Below are 18,800 nucleotides of genomic sequence, written 5' to 3' on the forward strand. Positions count from 1 at the left end.
TCCACTGAATTCGTTAATTTTGGTGTGGTTGAAATAACCACTGTCACGTGCATCATTCTGGTCTCCTGCAAATGCCACCTGAGATGAACATCAACATTTCCTTATGCAGAAAAGAAAGAGAGAGAGAGAGAACAAAAGAAAGAGGGAGAAGGAGGGAAGGAAAGAGGAAGGAAGGGAAAGCAGAAACATCGACATTTTATGCATCAAATAATCAAAATAAGTTATTCTCAATCTATTATAAACAGTAAATATAGAACCCTAAATCTCACTGTTGTGTGCATGATTGTAAAGTACAGGGTTGCAAAGCTATATACAAAACACTTTTTATCAGACGACGATATTTACATTAGTTATAACCGACGGAAGAATTCTAGGACCTTTCCCTACATTTGTAGCTTTACCATAGGAAAAGACTGCTGCTTGCACACTCCTAATTACACACTGCTGATCCTTTCACTAACCACGTTGGAGGGATTTACTGGTAGCTCCAAATTCTCCACTTGCATCTCTATACCGGGCTCGTTGTCATTAGCTTTCTTAATCACGGGCTCGTTGGTGTGCCGGTAAATGTTAACATTAAGCTCCCTCCCAGATAAAGCAGTAGCAGCGACTCTCGGGATCTGTCTCACGGGAGGCTTCTTTTCTGCCTTGTAATTGCAGCGCAAATAGTTAGAGAAAGCCCTTCGGTAAATCTTGTTGAAAAGCGTATACACCAGAGGATTAATTCCTGAACAGACATAGCCAATCCAAACAAACACATTCAGAAGCTTTTCCATGAGCTTTTGGTTACAGGCCTTCCCGCACAGAACCGACAGAATATTGGTAATGAAAAACGGGCACCACATAACCAGAAACACAAAGAAAACAATGCCAAGGACTTTCGACGCTTTCCGTTCGTTGTTGATAGCTTGCATGGTGCCCCTCGGACGTCGCTCTTTCTTCTTTCTTCTGCGTGGGTTCGTGTCTTGGTTAGGGTTGGCAGAGTTCTCTTCCTCGGCCATGTTCCTCTTGCAGCACTTCAGAAAGTCCAGGCTTATTCCAGGCGGTTCCTCGATGTGGCCGTGCAGTAACATCAGAGCTTGACGGCGAAGAACGTGGATCGTCAGGCAATACGTTATCACCATGATCGTCAACGGTATGAAGAAAGCGACGAAGGACCCAATGAGAACGAAATTTGGGTCATTCAGCACGCATGTGGTGTTGTTGACGAACACTTTCTCTTCATCTCTCAGTCCGATCACTGGGATGGGAACGGACACACCTAAAGGGACCAAAACAACAACAAAAGGTAGGATATCGTTACAGCGCATTGAAGGACTGAATAGGTTTGTGCAGTGGCATACATTCAATTGCATTTTACTGAAGAAAATTCAGAACTGGCATTTGTTGAAAGCTATTCATGGCATAAGCTGATAGTCACAGGAAAGAGTAGAAGTGTGACCTCAGAAAAATGACAATTTCTTTCAGGCTAGGAATGCCTTCTCCCCAAATTTCTATAGAAGGGGAGGAATTCCCATTACTGCTCGTGTGTAAGAGTGGACTGTGTGTGTGCTTTGTTTCATTTCCGGTTCCTGGAACTGCCCTGGCTCACAGGGGGCACTCAGTAAATAACTGTTGAATGAATGAATACATTACAGCTACACTCAATGGCATTCATAAATTCACTGGTTCATTTTTTTAGCATTCATCTTCCACATGCAATAAAAATGATGTGTATACCACCTGTAAGAGAAATCATGCCATATCAGAGTTGGCTGGGCTGAGTTTGAGATGAATTTTTAGCTGACAGTGTCCCCTTCTACTCCCTCCTCTCCTGAGGAAAGAGGCTAAGAGGAGGCAATTTTATGTGTGAGTCCTATGGCGCCAGAGCCCCGGAGCTCTGGTTACTAGAGATGGAGAGGGCAGTAGGGTCCTCAGCCGTGCTGCAGGGACTAGATCTGAGCACTATGCAGAAATAATCATCTATATGCAGAAACTGAGAAGACTCTCTTTTTAGCAAGAGTCTTTTGTGAGTCACTGGGCCTAAGAGACATCATTTCAAGGGCAAGTGACAGAGTAAAATACAGAGTTGGGAGAGATGCAGTATCCCCATTTCTGTGTGGAATTTCAAGCATTTTTAAAAGTTTTTAGAAAGATTTTATTTATTTATTTATTTGAGAGAGAGAGATTGAGAGAGAGAGAAACAGCATGAGAGGGGAGAGGGTCAGAGGGAGAAGCAGATTCCCCGATGAGCGGTGAGCCCGATGTGGGACTCGATCCCAGGACTCCGGGATTATGATCTGAGCCGAAGGCCGTCGCTTAACTGACTGAGCCACCCAGGCGCCCACATTTTTTGTTTTTTAAGAATTCTGAGAGGTAGTCCTTGGAAGCATGCACCTCCATTCATAAATAAGCTCACTGGTAGAAAATAGCAAGGAGGAGGTGGGAGTGGAAGGGGATCTTGTGCCTCAGTCTAAGTGAGAAACCGGAACATTTGCAGAAATCTCTCTGGGAGATCTTGAAGAGATCTGGCATTGATAGGATAACTTGCAAGTAAAGTCTAAATTTCAGTGTTAATTTATTCTCCCTTGTGTCCCCAGGAAGTTGAAGCCTGGGAAAAGTCAGATTGCACTTTTAGGAATCTATCAGAGATTATTATTAGGAATCCTGGGCTGGCGGATAGTCACCCTATGAGCTGTGAGCGGAGAGAGCAGTGCACCCTCAGAGATTATGGCTGGCCTTAGGGGACACATGGAGAACTGGGACAGATCTGAAACTGAAAATCCCTTCTTGCAGTCAGCCTCAATACCCTACGTCAGGGAGAGAGTTTTGGCCGGATGACCAAGAGGGAACAATGGTCAGTGGCTCTTTGCTAGAGCCCACTGAAGGTGGTGATGGTATTTCCTCTCTGGGAAAGAGAGGAAGAGAGACTGTTTGGGAAGTGATCTGTAAGTCTTCTTCCCAAGACACTGAATTTCTGAAATGACTGACCTTTTTTCTAGAGAAAGAGACCAGGTGATGGTGTGAGAAGCGGTAATAAATGTGACAAGGCTCCCTGGGAGTACTAGTACATGCCCACAGTTCTGAGCCGAGGAATGCCATTCAAGAAAGTCAGGGAGGCTGTGAAAAGCAGGAGACTCTGCACACAAAAGGTATCCTCAGGTAATGCTGTGAGGGATCTAGAGGAAGAGATTTTGAACTCTGGATGGGAAGAGTGATGCGTATCAGAAGGTAACTTTCACCAAGTTTGATGAAATGCATGGAGGAATTTCAACAGGCATTTGGGAGTACAGAGTACAACAGAACCCCACAGGTTACACTTTTTTTTTTTTAAGACTTTATTTATTTGACAAAGAAAGAGAGAGTGAGAGAGCACACAAACAGGGAGAGCTGCAGGGGGAGAAGGGGAGAAGGAGAAGCAGGCTCCCCACTGAACAGGGAGCCTGATATGGGGTTCGATCCCAGGACCCCGGGATCATGACCTGAGCCGAAGGCTGATGCTTAACAACTGAGCCACCCAGGCCCCCCTACATTTCTTAAGTTACAAAAAGGCAGGTAAGAAGGCTGCCAGCTTGTAACATTAGAATCTTCATTCCAAAAGTCATAAATATAAGGGAGTCTTTAGAAAGCGTGTAGATTAGGCTTGCCTGAAAGAAGTCAGTATTGGCTTATCTTCAGTGAAATGTTTTAGTGAAGGGTTAGGCTGCAGGAAGTTTTCTGGAGTTAAGGAAGTGAATAGGGAATTAAGAAAAGAGGGAAGGGCTTCTTCAAAACATAATTTACAAGAGAAAAAAATTAGAGTGAGAACTTATAGGAGAGACTTAAAATACCTATCAAACAATTATAATATGTGGCCCTTCTTGGAATCTCGATGCCAACCAGCTTTGAAAAACATTCATGACACAGCAGGAAATTTTGAATAATGACTGGCTTTTTGATGATATTAAATAATTACCATTCATTAATTTTTAAGAGAGATGTTGATACTGTGGTTATGTAGAAAAAATAGCTCTTATATTTTTAGATATACATACTGAAATATTTATGAAGTATTATGATGACTGGAGTTTATTTCAAAATAATATGGGAGGGAGAAGTAAACAGAAGTATGAATGAAACAAGACAGTCCATAAATAGATAAATCTTAGAGCTGGATGATAAATACATGGGTCTTTATTATATAATTGTACCTACTTTTGTAATCTTTGAAAGCCTCCATAACAAAAGTTCAATACTATTTTAGAAGTTAAAAAGAGAAAAAGAAGACATAGAGGTCCTTTCTGAAGCAGGCAATGAAATCACTATTAGATCTCAGATCATAAAGTTCTCCAGGACTTACTGGCCACTGCTGACCTCGGAAGTGATTACTTTAGAGCAACAGACTTGGGGTTCTGAGTAGAAAGACTACCACTTTGACATAATTGTAGGAAAGAAGGCCATTTTCTGCCAAAGTGCTGGAAGAAAAACTCATACTTTCTCAGGATCCTATAGCAAGACCAGAGGGGGGTGTGGGGGAACTCCTCCCCTTCCGACCTCTCCCCCTCTCCCACCCTAGCAATGTGGGAAGTAGAGACTTGGTCTGGGGACATTGCATTCACTCTGCAAGAATCCTGATAAGGATAGACAGACCTACACTCAAGTGCTGGAGTGGAGATTCAGTTCCCTAGAGGAAATGCTGCACAATCTTCTAGAGCTACCTGAAGTCTCGTCTCTGGGGAAGGCCTTACACACTGACCAGAAGAGCAGAGCCCATCTCTGCAGTAGGATTAGCTTGTTTCTGCTAAAAGATTTATTCACTTTCCTAAGGGACTCTGGGGCCTAAAATAGGCCTGTGTTAAAGGATAACAAAAGACTGACTCCAGATGAGCTGAAGCTGTTATTGGATATGTGAGTCCAATTTTATCCGTGGCACCTATTTGTATAATTTTATGTACATTGAGTAAAGAGTGATTCCAAAGCTGCCTTTTTGCTGAGTCTATCTTACGTTCCAGGCACTGAGCCAGGCATATCACTGACATTATAGATGTAAACTGTATTATCTCAATTTGGTTAAAGACTCTGTAATACAGATTTTAGTAAAGTAGCTTAGCCCCTTTACCAAGTTTATGCCATTATTAATTTTCTTTTTCTTTTTTTTTTTAAGAAACCATGAATGCAGTCAACAAAACAAGAAAGAACTCAAGATTTTTTGACAATATTTGGAAATTATAAATAATAGCAACAAATGAAGCAGCATTCATAACGATATATATTGTAGGATTATCTTATTCAGTACTTAAAAAAATTAAAGGTATGTGTCAGCAGTTCTCAAAGTGTAGTTCAAGGACCCTGGGGGGTCACTGAGACTGTATTAGAGGGTTTGCTAGATTTCCTTTTTCCAACTATTTGTCTTTAAAACTGTGTTTTCTTCATAAACTTCAACCCGAAGAACACATCACAAGTTGAATGCAGATACAGATATGAGAATTCAACTGTCTTTCCATAAAACTAAACATTGAAGAGATTTTCAAGATTGTAAAATGTGGTTTTCATAAAAATGTTATTTATGTTAACCTTTAAAGGGTTCATTCTTGTTATTTAAAATGAAATGACTCATAAATAGTTAAAACATTTCTCAGTTTTAATTTCAAATACAACAAATATCAATAGGTATAATCCACATAACAAAAGATTTTTGGGGTCTTCAATTATTTTGAAGAGTATAAAGGGGTCCTGATACCACTGAGTTTGAGAACTGCTCTTCTATGTTAATAGATGAAGTTATTTCAACCCTGGAGAGTTAAGTTCAGCAAATGAGGAAAGTCTTTCTCAGTATTTTAAATTTGTCAACCAGTAGAAATTCAGGTGATATAATGCCAGGTAAATATAAAACAACATCAATAATAGCAAAAAACTACATGCACTATCTTATTCATTCTTATAAAAATTCTGAAAGGCACATGGTATTTGGTGAAGTTAACTTCAGAAAAATTAAGTAATTTTAGTAAGTGTAATTGGAGCAGTCTTTGATATTTTTAAAACCTTTGAGTTGGCCAAGGAGAAAGAGTGAGAATGAACTATCATAGAAAATACCAGGTACAAATAACAATTGCAGTACTGATAACTACCTTTTACCGAGTGCTTCCTATTTGTCATACACGGAGTCAAGTACTTTACGATTATTATATACTTTCACATATTATCTTACTCAATCCAGACAAAACATAGAGAGAAGGAATTATTAACTAGAATCACTTAATCTTTCTGAAATTAACTTCAATGAATCTTTATCAGTCTTCTTCAGAGTTTTAGAAACAACAAAAAAATTATAATTCACGTTCGGCTGAAAATATCAAGTACTACTTCAACCAATAAGCAGTCAAACATTTTGCATGCATTATCTCATTTAGTTCTCAAAAAACCCTGAAAAGTATTATTTATTAAGATTACTTGAATTCAGAGACAAAAGTACTTTCAATACACATATAGGGTCTTAGCACTTTAGAAATGCTGAATTCATGAACAGTTATCGTTTATGTCTTTATTGAAAATATCGCCACTACTCCCATGACTGCGGCTACGGTTACGACTGGGACCATTACCGCCTACAGCTGTTACAACTCCTATCACTCACTGAGTACTCGCTACCTCTGGTACTTCATCTGCAGCACATACTTGGCATGCATTATCTCCTTCCAGCCTCGTAAAAGTCATACAATAACTTGCTAAGGTTATTTACTTCAAGTAAAGCAAGTAAATCCAGAAAATATATAAAGATGTTCACATTGTTTCTTAAAGCCTCGAATTCAAGCAACACAGATCAATTCTCTTCAAACTCTCAGATAATAATACCATATGCCAATGATTCTTAGATGCACAATTTCTTTCAGATTTCAACATCTTTGAAAGCGTGATGGGTCTCATGACTGAAAGTCTCTTACAATCACCATTGGCCAGCCCCTAGTCACTATATAGTTGTCATTGCCAGTACCTGTGTGTGAACCTGTTCTGAAAAACTTTTTGATCTCTTCCGGTAAAATCAAAATTATCAGCCGCAAAATTTGCAAAATGGGTATCAGCGGCATGGTAGTAATTCAGTGTGAATGAAGAATTATGTCAAAACAGGTAACGGGATGGAATGTTCTGAAGAAGACTCCCTCAACAGTGTCAAGTGTCACAGAAAGGTCTAGAATTAAAAACATTTCCTCTGTCTTTGAAAACGAGGAGGTCACCGGTGATTATAGAGAGAACAATAATAGTGGAGTAGTGAAGACAGGAAACAGATTGACAGGAAACAAATAAGAAATGGTGATTCAAAGGAGGAGAGAGAGATTATAGAATAAATTTCCTGGGACAAATTGGCCAACATCAAAATGCAAACATTCTTCTAAACTGCAAGGCTATCTTTAGTAATACAACATCTTACGAAAACTGAAGGGCAATCTCAAAGGTTATCTGTTTCTACGAGTTGTTTTTCATGGAAAAAATTTTTTTCAAAGACACCTAGGAGGACCACGCAATGTCAAGCTCACATGCATGGTCCTTGCCTCATGGAGTAATAAATGAATCTCTTGCACGTGGGAGTTGATAGCAGAAGATGAAGGAACTATGTTCAGAGAAGAACATAGAAGACAAAACAACGCACGCTGTGTTGCCTTTGTTTTCAGGTGATAAAGTGTGACGGAGTTGCAGAGAGAAGCATTGTGCATGCTTTGGCAAATACATCAGTATGACGTTTGTGCAGTGAGAATGTTAAGAAATTCAGAGTCAGGTTCAGAGTCAACTTTGAACTTCAAGGGGTTTTTAGGTTTAAGAAGAGTAGGGACATAGGCATGTGTGAATAAGGGATAGAGTTAGCGATAGTAGGGGTACGAAGAACTTAAATGACTGAAGGAAGTTGAACTAAAAGAGGAAGACTATAAACAAGGAAAGCAAGAGAAGACAGCCCATGAGCTAACAAGATGAATGTTCAGGGTTTGTAAGATATACTGTGAAGAGAATCTGTGAAAAGGTGGGTGGGGAAGGTCTTAGTATTTAACTACAACATGGCTGAGGGCATGAGAAAGTGAAATTGGAGGTAGTGCTGAAATAGGACCACATGACTACCGTGAGGTAGTAGACTATACCACCCCAAAATATGCCTCATTGGCATAAAGGTTATTTTGAGTTGATTATTTTGAGAAATTGCAAACACAGGGAAAGCTCTGAAAACAAAGTAGAAGTTACCTTTTTGTGAGAGAAATTTGCATCCATAAAGGAAATCTCCCTATGTAAGGGTTTTCCTCTCTGTACCAGGAAGAGAAGGATGACTAAATCAGGAGAGGAGATAGTCTTATTAATGGAGAAGGCACCCACTTAAATCTGCATAACACAATTTACCCTTGTTTACTGTGTTTTTCCAAGTAATCTCCCATAACTGGTCTCCTCCCAACCCACATCTTTGTTGTTAGCTGAAGATGGTATTTAAGGTGGTGCCTTGCACCATCTGGAGAAGTTACTCAGTTTTGTTTTGTTTTGTTTTTGTATATCCCATGTATACAGGGATATTAAATGTCTGTTTGTTTTTCACTTGTTAATCTGTCTTTTATTACTGGAGGTCTAAGCTAAGGCCTCAGAAAGGTAGATGGAAAATTATTTTTCCCTCCTGCATTACTCACAAACTAGTGATGTTTGAGAAGACTAAGATTATATTTTAGATTATATTCAAGATTAATTAAGATTAATAATGTGCTTACACGTTAAGGGTGAAAGCTAGTAGAATGGAAGAACTTAAAGATGCAAAAAAGAAAGGTAACAGATGATGGAATAAGGTCCCCGAGGAGGCAAAGTCAGAAACAATTGGAAGAATTACACTAGGAATTAAGAATGGCTGTTACTTTACATTAGAAGAGATGGTAATGTGAATGGGTGGTAGAAATTATCAAGGCCTGCATGAAAAGGTAAAAGAAGGATAAATAGAAATGAGAAATAACTGGTAGATGGCAAAAAACAGAACTGTTAACTTGATGCACAAAATGATTTAAGTGGATATTTGTTGATTCTGTGAAGCAATGAGAAATAAGGAGAGTGAATGCAGGTAGGTGAATGTAGATAGTAAGCTTTTCTTAAAAATAAAATCAGATAGTTGAACACTCTTATATGCTACTGGGAAAATATTCGGAAGAGAGTTTGGAGATGCAGGAAAAATAAAGAGACAATGGGCAATGGAACAAGGCTCTGAGAACCTGAGAATAAATGGACTGCTGGGTCCCTAGGCAGAAAGTGAAGACTTGGGTAGAAGGTGGCCTCAGTTCTTTTGTAACAGGTAAGAAAGGTATTATTATGCAAGGGAAAGAAGAGTCTAAATAAAGGGAAAAGTAGAAAGGATTAAGGGAAATAAATAAACTTTCGAGATATTTAGGAAGTTCCATTTATAAGACATGGTGATAGATTGGATATGGCATGTGAGAGAGAAGGAGTCGTCAATAAGTAATTACAAGTTTCTGGTTTGTGTCCTTAGGTAGATGGGGTTGCCATTAAGCATAGGAACATAGGTGAAGAGCAAGATTGTGGCAGGGAAGGTAATGGACTCTGGATTGTGTTATGTTAGAAGTGCTTGTTGAGGATCAATATGAAATTCTATGTGAATATAGGTGTTTCGAACTCAGGAGATAGGTGTGAGCTGGGAACAGGACATTTCTTATAAGGGGAAATTACAAGGGAAATTACAATCTTTTAAGGAGAACTTTTGTGGAAAGAAGAAGGATCAGAAAAGAATCTAGGGCAGAGGGTTCTAAACCTTTTTGTAAGTATAGACCTCTCAGAATAATGTTTTTGAATGGATAAAACAACACAGGGGATTGCAAAGGAAACAAAATTATTTTGGCATTCTGCTATCAAACATTAAAGACCAACTTTAGAAACAATAATATATGTGTTTTTTAATTAACACATTAAATATCTAATAGCTACTCAAATTTTGAAATAGTGACCAGGGTTTATCATATGTCAAGCTATCTGCCAGAACTGAATGTGATTTTTAATTATCTGTGATTCCTATTGGTGATAATAATATAGATACTGCAAATTACTATTCTGGTTTATTGCCTACATTTGTAACTGGAGTAAATCCCAAATTTCAGTTATTGGTTAGTTAAAATAAAGATGTTAATTTTTTTCAACATCAGACTTTACAAATTCCCAGCTACAGTCATGATGTAGTAGCTGGTATCAAAATTAGACTTAACTTCTTGCTATAAACAACTATAAAAACTGGCAAGAAAAGACTATCATTTTCTAATAATGGTGGAGCAGCTTATGGAAGACCAGCACTCCTGCTAATAACAATCATAAATTGTGAACAAAATTTTAAAAACCCAACATTTGAAGGTACGTAAGTGTGAGCAAAAATCATGTAGAAATTACAGAAGACTCAGCCATTGAATGAGGGAAACATGTTGTTTGAGTTCCAAATTTATATGTCTCTTCCCCTGAGGGCATTCTCCAGCATGGAGGTTAGACCTCAAAGCAGAAAGTTACAGTCTAGGGGCACCAGAGTATCACAGTCAGTTGAGCATCTGACTCTTGGTTTTGGCTGAGGTTGTGATCTCAGGGTCGTGATTTCGGGGTCATGAGACTGGACCCTGTGTTGGGCTCCATGCTGGGCATGGAGTCTGCTTGACATTCTCTCTCCCTCTCCCTCTGCCCCTTCCGCTCATGTGCTCTCTCTTTCTCTCTCAAATAAATAAATAAGTCTTTAAAAAAAAAAAAAAGAAAAGAAAGTTACAGTCTAACTGAGCTGTGGAGTAACATAATAGCATTAAGATCTGCCAGAACAGCTAGGAGTTGAAGAGTGCAGTCAGAGAAAGGACAAGTCACAGGGAGGAGAGACCATAAAATATCTATAGAAATTCCCTCCATTTTTTTCTTGACACCTGAATCCTTTATGTGTGAGATTCCAAAGAACCCATGGAGCAAGCAACATTTGAAAGGATGAAAGTATTTAATAGAAATCTCAACAGTTGTCTATGGCAGAGAAAACAAAGTTGGGAGTTCGCATCACATCATTAGAAAAACTTAGTAAATACCTTGGCCTTTCATTTATGCTCAAAAGGAACATACCTTAGGAAAAAAGCCAGTTTCTTAAAATTAAAGGATTTGCCCCAGGACTGAAAACAAGAGCTTTTAAGACCCGGAGCCTACCATAAGAAACAAAAAACAATGCTTCCATAAGAGTATATTTATAAAATTACTAGATATACAAAAAAACAAAACCCCAGAAAAATGTGACCCATAATAAAGAGGAAAATAAGTAAATAGAAACAGACCCACACATGATCCAGATATTGAAATTAACAAAGGCTTTAACTGGCATAAATATGTTAACAATTTACCAGAAAAGATAGATATGTGATGGTAGACATGGGAATTTCAGGATAGATGTGAAAACTAAAGAAAAGAGGAAATCCTGCAACTAAAAAAAAAAAATTCATTACTTAAAATTAAAAAAACACATTGTATGGGATTAATAGTAGAAACAATGATCAATGAACTTCAAGAAGGTCAATGCATATCATTTAAACTTAAGCACAATGAAAAAAAGATTTTTAAAATTGGACTCATGTTTCCAGCCATGATAGAGTTCTTGGTACCAGAGTTGCCATTCTGCCAAAAACAACCATAAAACTAAACAGAATATATATATATATATATATTTTTTTTTTTTCAAGCATTTGGAAATAATCTGTGTAGGACTGTGTTTTTAAGATGAGGGAGAAACTTGAGATAGTGCTATATTCACACTTTCCCTCTCTATATGGAGACAATTTCTTCACTGTGGCACAGGGAAGGAAAGCCCAAGTAGGGGTTGGCTGTCCTGCTGAACTAAGGAAACAGAGATCAGCATTCAGGACTCCCAAAACACCTAGAATTTCCTGATCAAGGTGTAAAAGAAGAGAGAACTATGCAGAAGGGGAGACCAAGAAGTATTTGTAAGCATACTTCCAGGTACATGGTTGAGAGCTAGGTTACACAGTGAGATTCCATAAGGCCTAGAAGTGAGTGGCAGCGATGAGAATAAGAACAGAACAGATATACTAGAGGTTACACAGTTCTAGAAGTTGGAGTCTGGCCCAACCAGAATGAAGAGACCATATTAGCCCATCACTAACATCTTGAGGATTCGGCTGAAACAAAAGAAAGTATATACTTAGTAGTAAGGATCATGTCCTTAAAAGATTCACCATTATAAAACCTAACCCCAAACCTGAATAGAATCAAGAAAAACAGAAGGAAATTCATAGCATGCCAGCCTGAAATTGAATACTCTTTAAAAGAAAACAACACCTTCTAGACTTTTTGTACTGTATCATCTACAGTGCCCTTCATAAAATAAAAGATGGATATGAAGAAATAGGAAATTATGATAGTAATCACAAAAAAGCAATCAATGAAAACAGACTTCTGGTTCCACCTACTGTTGGAATTATCAGATGAGAATTTGCAGCAACTATTACAAAATAATGATGTTGAAGGACTTAAAGCCAAATATGGTCCAAATGAATGAAGAGATGCTGGCTCTTGGCAGAGAAATGTAAATTATAACAAAGAGTGGAAAGGAAATTTTGGAACTATGAGATAAAATACATGAATGAAAACTAAACTGGAGAAGTTTTACAGATGATTGGAGATGGCAGAAGAAAGGAATTACAAACTTAAAGACACTCACAAAAATTATTGGAAAAGGTTGGGGGAGCTAAGGTGGGGGTATAGTAGGAGGACTTGAGGGCTTGCCTCATCCCTCGAATACAGCTAGATAACTATCAAATCATTCTGAATACTCAAGAAATTGACCTGAGGACTGACAGAACAAACTGCACAACTAGAGGGAGAGAAGAGGCCACATGGAGGAAGGTAGGAAGTGCGGAGACATGGTTTGGAGGAGAAATGGATCACAGGTGCTGTGGAAGGGAGGGAGCTGTGGTCGTGGAGAAAGGTGAGAGAGAGGGGAGCAAACAGGGGTATCCACAAGGAGAGCAATTCTCCAAAGCCACTGGCTGGGAAAATGAGAGGGGCTAATTTTCTTGAGTTTTTACAACCAGCAGGGCTCAAAGAGTGGAGTTTTAGAGGTCAGCAGGCTTGGCCAAGATAGAGCCCTGAGGGTGCCGCCCTACTCCTGGAGAGAAGGCGGGTGAGCAACACTGGGGCAGACGGCACAATCTGAGGATCACCTAAGGGGCATGGAGAGAGAGACTGTTAGCTCTTCTTGGAGCACATCCGTGAGAGGTGGCATTCGCAGAGACGCCTCTCTGGGAATAAAGGAGTCAGTGGGCACTGCTTCCCTCACCTGCCCCTCAGCATAGGTGCAGAGACACCTGCTAAGGGCGGCTAACCTAGACACTGGCTGTTTAGCCAGCTTGCTCCAAACCCCATGCCCATGTGCTCTGGCACAATTGCCCTTCTTGGTCAAACCAGCATTTATCCCAGCACAGCAGGACTCTCCCCCAGGAGACCAGTGTAGGCCCCCACCACAGCATGTCCTTAAAGTTCGGAGTTTTAAAAGTCAGCAGGTTTGGCTGGGATAGAGCCCAAGGGGCACTGCACTGCTCCAGGCAGGCAAGCAACTCGGAGACAGACTGCTTGAAAACAACCATCTGAAAAATGCCTAGGAGGCATGAAGGGAAATGTTTTGTTCTTTTGGAAGTACTTTCCTAAGAGCAGCAAGCACGGAGACTTCTCTCTGGGGACAAAGGAGTTGGCTGGTGCCATTTCCCTTCTTTGCCCCTCAGCATAAACCAACTTCAGTAAACAGCACAGCGCCAACACTGGCTGCTTAATCTGCTTACACCAAGTCCTGATCCCCTGTGTTCTGCTGGTACTGCTTTTCTCAGGCAAGTGTGCCGAAGACCAGCACAGCAGGCCCCTTCCCTAGAAGACCAGCACAAACTCCTGCACCCACCATGTCTTCTGACCATAGAGTTCTGCAAGGCTTTAGTTCTAATGGAAGTATCATCAGGTCTCATTTAACAGGCAGACCAGAGCATGCCTAGTTAAAACTTGCCACACTCTGGCCAAGGTCCAACACTGCCCACTGTAAGCAAGAACAGCCTCTGAAGACAACTGAACTGAGGGAAAGAGCAGCCCAAACAGAACAGCAGAGTATATGCAGCACACACCAGAGACACTCTCTGAAGCCCCAGGACCTGGACACTATATGACCTCTTCTTCATAAAGCCATTACTCTCAGGAGCAGGAAACTTAACAGGCTTTTCTAATACACAGAAGAAGATAGAGACTTAGACAAAATGCCAAGAGAGAGGAATTCACCCCAAAAGAAAGAGTAAGAAAGTCATGGCCAGAGATCTAATCGAAACAGATATAAGTAATATGCCTGCTTGAGAATTTAAAACAACAATCATAAGGATACTGGGTGGACTTAAGAGAAGCATGGAAGACATCAGAGAGACCCTTACCATAGAGATAAAGAGTTAAAAAACAGTAGGAATTAAAAATACAATAACTGAGATTCGAAACCACCCAAATGTAATGATCACAAGGATGGAAGAAGCAGAGGAATGAATAAATGCTATAGAAGCTAGAATAATGGAAAATGATGAAGCTGAACAGAAGTGAGAAAGAATTATGGATCATGAGAATAGACTTAGGGAGCTCAGTGACTCCATCAAATGTGATAACATTTGTATCATAGGAGTCCCAAAAGAAGAAGAAGAGAGAAAAGGGAGCAGAAGGTTTATTTGAGGAAATAATAGCTGAAAACTTTCTTAATCTGGGGAAGGAATCAGACATCCAAATCCAGAAGGCATGGCAAACTCCCATCAAAATCAAAATCAACAAAAGCAGGCCAACACCAAGTCATATTGTAGTTAAATTTGCAAAATATAGTGATAAAGAAAAAACTTACAAGGGAAGACCCATAAGGCTAGCTGTAGATCTTGCCACAAAAACTTGACAAGCCAGAAGGGAGTGGCATGATATATTCAACATGCTGAATGGGAAAAATCTACAGCCAAGAATACTCTATCCAGCAAGGCTATCATTCAGAATAGGAGAGCTAGAGAGTTTCCCAGACAAACAAAAACTAAAGGAGTTTGTGACCACTAAACCAGGCCTATAAGAAATATACTTTTTAAAGATTTATTTATTTATTTGAGAGAGAGAGAGAGAGAGAGCGAGAGAGAGCAGGGGGAGGGGAAAGGGAGAGAGACAGAGAGTGTTTCCAGCAGACTCCCTGCTAAACACAGAGCTTGACGCAGGGCTTGATCCCATGACCCTGAGATCATGACCTGAGCTGAAACCAAGAGTTGGACGCTCAACTGACTGAACCACCCAGGCACCCCTGCAAGAAATATTAAAGAGGACCCTTTGAGTGGGAATGAAAGACTAAAAGTGACAAAGACTAGAAAGGAACCGAGAAAATCTCCAGAAATAACCACAAGACAAGCAATAAAATGGCACTAAATGCATTATCTGTTAATAATCACTCTGAATGTAAATGGACTAAATACTCCAATCAAAAGACATACAGTGTCAGAATGGATTAAAAAAAAAAAAGAGACTCATTGATATGCTGCTTACAAGAGACTCATTTTAGACCTAAGGACACCTGCAGATTGAAAGTGAGGGCATGAAACATCAGTCATGCCAATGGAAGTCAAAAGAAAGTCAGAGTAGCAATACTTATATCAGAAAAACTAGATTTTTAAAACAAAGACTGTAACAAGAGATGAAAGGCATTATATCATAACTAAGGGGTCTATCCAACAAGAAGATCTATCAATTGTAAATATTTATGCCCCCAACTTGGGAGCACAGAAATATATAAACCAATTAATAACCAACATAAATAAACTCATTGATAATAATACAGTAATAGTAGGGGACTTCCAGCACTTGATTAACACCCCACCTACAACAGTGGACAGAGCATCTAAACAGAAAATCAACAAGGAAACAATGGCTTTGAAAGACACACTGAACCAGATATATCCAGAACATTTCATCCTAATGCCCCAGAATATACATTCTTCTCAAGTGCACATGGAACATTCTCCAGAATAGATCACATACTGGGTCACAAATCAATCCTCAACAAGTACAAAACGATTAAGATCACAGCATGTATCTTTTCTGAACGCTATGAAACTTGAAGTCAATCACAAGAAAAAAATTTGGAAAGACCACACATGCATGGAGGTTAAGCAACATGCTACTAAAGAATGAACGGATCAACCAGGAAATCAGAGAAATAATAAAAAAAAATACATGGAAACAAATGAAAATGAAAACATGACAGTCCAAAACCTTTGGGACGCAGCAAAAGCAGTCATAAGAGGGAAGTATATAGCAGTACAGGCCTACCTCTAGAAGTAAGAAAAATCAAATAAACAACCTAACCTTACACCTAAAAGAGCTAGTAAAAGAACAACAAATGAAGCCTAAAGCCAGCAGAAGGGAGATAATAAAGATTAGAATAGAAATAAATGATATAGAAACTAAAAAGCAGTAGAACAGATCAATGAAACCAGGAGCTGGTTCTTTGAAAATATTAATAAAATTGATAAACTCCTAGCTAGACTTATCAAAATGAAAAGAGAAAGGACCCAAATAAATAAAATCACAAATGAGAGTGGAGAGATCACAACCAACACCATAGAAATACAATTATAAGAGAATATTATGAAAAACTATATGCCAACAAACTGGACAGTCTGGAAGAAATGGATAAATTTTTAGAAACATGTAAACTACCAAAACTGGAAAAGAAGGAATAAAAACCTGAACAGACTGATAACCAGCAAGGAAATTACATCAGTAATCAAAAATCTCCCAAAAAACAGAAGTCCAGGGCCAGACAGCTTCCCAGAGGAATTCTACCAAACACTTAAAGAAGAGTAAATACCTATTCTTCTCAAACTATTCTAAAAAATAGAAATGGAAGGAAAACTTCCATACTTATTCTATGAGGCAAGTATTACCTTGATTCCAAAACCAAACACAGACCCCACTAAAAGAGAACTTCAGGCATTCCTAAGGATCCATCCCTAAGGATGCATCCCTAAGGAACATGGATGCAAAGATTCTCAACAAAATACTAGCAAAATACCAGCAAATTGAATCCAACAGTACATTAAAAGAATCATTCACCACGATCAAGTGGGATTTATTGAGGGCTGCAGGGTGGTTCAATATTCACAAATCAATCAATGTCATACCACATTAATAAAAGGAAGGGTAAGAACAAATATTGTTAAAATGTCTATACGACCCAAATAATCTACACATTTAGTACAATCCCTATCAAAATACCACCCACATTTTTCACAGAGCTAGAAAAATCCAAAAATTTGTATGGAACCACAAAAGACCCCAAACAGCCAAAGGAATGTTGAAAAAGAAAACCGAAGCTGGAGGCATCACAATTCCAGACTTTAAGTTATATTACAAAGCTGTAGTGATCAAGACAGTATGGGACTGGCACAAGAACAGACACATAGATCAATGGAACAGAATAGAGAGCCCAGAGATGGACCCACAACTCTATGGTCAACTAATTTTTGGCAAAGCAGGAAGGAATACCCAATGGAAAAAAAAAAGACAAATGGTGCTGGGAAAACTGGACAGCAACATGCAAAAGAATGAAACTGGACCACTTTTATTACGTCATACACAAAAATAAATTCAAAATGGATTAAAGACCTAAATGTGACATAGGAAGCCATCAAAATCCCAGAGAAGAACACAGGCAGTAATCTCTCTGACATTGTCCATAGCAGCTTCTTACTAGATATGTCTCCTGAGGCAAGTGAAGCAAAAGCAAAAATAAACTATTGAGACTTCATCAAAATAAAAAAGCTTCTGTATGGTGAAGAAAACAATGAACAAAACTAAAAGGCAACCTATAGAATGGGAGAAGAGAATTGCTCATGACATATCTGATAAAAGGTTAGTATCCAAAATCTATAAAGAATTTACACAACTCAACACCCAAAAAACAAATACCCAGTTAAAAATGGGCAGAAGACTTGAATAGACATTTTTCCAAAGAAGACATCCAGATGGCCAGAAGACACATGAAAAGATGCTCAGCATCACTGATCATTAGGGAAATACAAAACTACCATGAGATATGACCCCACACCAGTCAGAATGGCTAAAATTAACAACACTGAAAACAACAGGTATTGGAGGGGATGTAGAGAAAGGGGAACCCTCTTGCACTGTTGGTGGGAATGCAAACTGGTGCAGTCACTCTGGAAAAACAGTATGGAGGTTCCTAAAAAATTTAAAAATAGAACTACCCTATGATCCTGCAATTGCACTACTTGGTATTTACCCAAAGGATACACAAACACCGATTGGAAGGGATACATGCATCCCAATGTTTATAGCAGCATTATCAGCAATAGCCAAATTATGGAAAGAGCCCAAATGTCCATTGACTGATAAATGGATAAAGAAGTGGTATATATATACAATGGAATATTATTGAGCCACCAGAAAGAATGAAATCTTGCTATTTGCAAGGACATGTACAGAGCCAGGGAGTATTATGCTAAGATGGACATAGGGGGAAAAAAAGAGAGACAAACTAAGAAAAAGGCTCTTAACTATAGAGAGCAAACGGAGAGAGATGGGCAGTGGGAAGGGTTAAATAGGTGATGGGGATTAAGGAAGGCCCTTGAAATGAGCATGGACTAGATGTTGTATATAAGTGAGGAGTCACTAAATTCTATACCTGAAATTAATATTACACTATGTTAACTAACTGGAATCTAAATAAAAACTTGAAAAAAATAATTGGAAGAACAAAGAAAAAAGATTTAAAAAATTAAGATTTTCATTGA

At 38.9% G+C, this 18,800-nt stretch overlaps 1 protein-coding gene across 1 annotated transcript in view; it reads right to left on the reverse strand.

The window, feature by feature from the left end:
• Positions 1-402: 402 nt before the first annotated feature.
• Positions 403-18,800, reverse strand: part of HTR2C (5-hydroxytryptamine receptor 2C) — a 285,831-nt gene continuing 267,433 nt past the window's right edge. Inside the window, exon 6 of the mRNA XM_032392744.1 lies at positions 403-1,261. Within this exon, the coding sequence (XP_032248635.1) occupies positions 435-1,261 (827 nt within the window). The 3' untranslated portion in view covers positions 403-434. The remainder of the gene's footprint in view (positions 1,262-18,800) is intronic.

Source organism: Phoca vitulina, unplaced genomic scaffold (genome assembly GCF_004348235.1).
Source record: "Phoca vitulina isolate PV1807 unplaced genomic scaffold, GSC_HSeal_1.0 scaffold69, whole genome shotgun sequence".
Lineage (NCBI taxonomy): Eukaryota > Metazoa > Chordata > Mammalia > Carnivora > Phocidae > Phoca > Phoca vitulina.